This window comes from Octodon degus, unplaced genomic scaffold (genome assembly GCF_000260255.1).
Source record: "Octodon degus isolate 3935 unplaced genomic scaffold, OctDeg1.0 scaffold00197, whole genome shotgun sequence".
Taxonomy (NCBI): Eukaryota; Metazoa; Chordata; class Mammalia; order Rodentia; family Octodontidae; genus Octodon; species Octodon degus.
In genome coordinates this window covers 1,638,096-1,640,008 of record NW_004524773.1, presented here as the reverse complement: position 1 = coordinate 1,640,008, position 1,913 = coordinate 1,638,096, and the positions used below count along the sequence as shown (strand labels likewise).

General features: G+C 55.4%; 1 protein-coding gene across 3 annotated transcripts in view; it reads right to left on the bottom strand.

Annotated features, from left to right (window-relative positions):
- The window catches only part of Eml2 (echinoderm microtubule associated protein like 2), a 30,222-nt gene that overhangs the window by 16,095 nt on the left and 12,214 nt on the right, over window positions 1-1,913 (bottom strand). For all 3 annotated transcript variants that reach the window (XM_004644298.3, XM_023704464.1, XM_012517618.2), the window contains 3 exons: window positions 1,366-1,461; window positions 713-847; window positions 52-151 (listed from right to left, as the gene is read on the bottom strand). In XM_004644298.3, coding sequence (XP_004644355.2) covers window positions 52-151; window positions 713-847; window positions 1,366-1,461 — 331 coding nt within the window. The remainder of the gene's footprint in view (window positions 1-51; window positions 152-712; window positions 848-1,365; window positions 1,462-1,913) is intronic.

Genomic DNA, 1,913 nt, shown 5'->3' with positions numbered 1-1,913 from the left:
TACCAAATAAATCTTTAAAAGAAAAGAAGAGAAAGATGGGGTGACACTAACCTTTGCCCCAGATGTAGAGGTTCCCGCCAGAGTCTCCGGTGACCACATCGCCACCTTCCAAAAAGGTTACACACAGCACATACTTTGGTTTCTCGTGCTTCTAAAGTGGAGGAGGAAGCGACGCATCAGAGTGTGGCTGAGGTAGGACCCGGGTCAGGGATCCTCTCTTTGGTTCTGAGTGTGAGGGACATGGGGGGTAAACTCCTCCCACGTACCTCCTGTCTGGAGTGCACAGGTCCCCAGCCACACGCTCCCTCTTGCCCTGCCCCATCCCCTGGCTGACTCCACTCTGCACCTCACTCACCCCCTAGTACCTCCTTCTCTTGGGGACAGAGGAAGGCAGAGGTCACTGCACCCCCGGCTTCCTGCTCAGTGTCCAGCTCAGCCATTCAGCCCCTCACGCTTTGACTGCCCACTGTAGCCACTGCCACACCCGTTTATTGAGCAGTTCCTACCGCCAGGTGCAGTGGCCTCTTCCTTCCACAGGGTTCTCTTTCCTTCTGCCTCCAAAGAGCAGGTAAGGACACTGAGCTCACACAGGCCACCAGCTCGGTGCCCCTGCCCTGCTGAGCCTCTCAGCCCCAGGGTTGTCTTGCTATCTGCCTGGGTGGCCCTGCCTGCCTCTCCTGAGCCCAGTCGGTGCCCATACCCTGGCACTCACCTCGAAGAGGCCCTGCCGCTTGTTCAGGCTGCCCCCCTCCAGGCTCCAGAAGTAGATGTGGGATTTGCCACAGGTGATAAGCAGGGTGGGGTCAGTAGGGTGGAAGGTGGCCACCAGCACGGCCTCGTTGGAGCACTTCGTGGGGTTGGGGAGATTTCAAGTTAGGACCTCAGAACTATGAGTCTAACCATCCCACCCTAGGCAGGACTGCCCCATACAGTTGTGCAGGACGTGCACTGCACATCCTGCTGGCCTGGACCTTTCCTGTGAGGCAAACTAAAGCACAGTAGGAGGCAGGACCGGGCAATCCAACTCACCTTGGTCTAACTCAAGAGCTCACTTCGCAACCATTTCTCCTCCCTAAACAGAGGGCTATGTGATCTAGAACCCAGTTTTCTAGCACTGGGTCAGGCAAGTGGGCCCTACCAAGCCTCATTAACCCAACCTTTTCCCAAGGGCAATGGTACCATTGTCCCCATTTCACAGATGATGTAACTGAGGCTGGGAAGGGCAAGTCATTTGCTCAAAGCCACACAGCCAGCAGATAACAAAGGCAGGACTTAAACAGGAGTCCATCTGATGGTGATTCCTGACCCCTGAATGGGCCGAGTCCCCAGGGTACCACAGAAGAGGGACAAGGATGCTCACCCCACCTTGCTATCCACCACCTTGGCCTCCTTAGCCCAGTCCCACACGGACAGTATGTGGTCGTTGGACTCGTCCACGGCACACAGCAGGTTGCCCCCATTCTGTGGAGGAGAGGGGAGGCTGAGGTCAACCCAGGGCCATTCATCTACACCCTACTCCTGCTTTACTACCTTCCACCGTCGTGGTCCACGTCTCCCAAAACACATTAACATATACTCCCCATCTACGGGCCACGAAAACACCTTTTTTAGTTGTTGTTTGAGATAGGGTCTCCCTCTGTAGAGCAGGCTGGCCATGAACTCACTATGTATCCCAGGCTGACCTCACATTCAAAGTGATCCTCCTGCCTCAGCCTCCTGGGTGCAGGGATGAGAGGTGTGCACCACCACAGCTGGCTATAATTTGCTTTCTGAAATGGCTCTTTCTAATACATCTAGCTGGGCATGATGGCACACGCCTGTCATCCTAGCACTCCGGAGGCTGAGGCAAGAGGATCCCACTCGTTTGAGGCCAGCTGAGCTACAGAGTAAGTTCAAGGCCAGTTTGAACTACA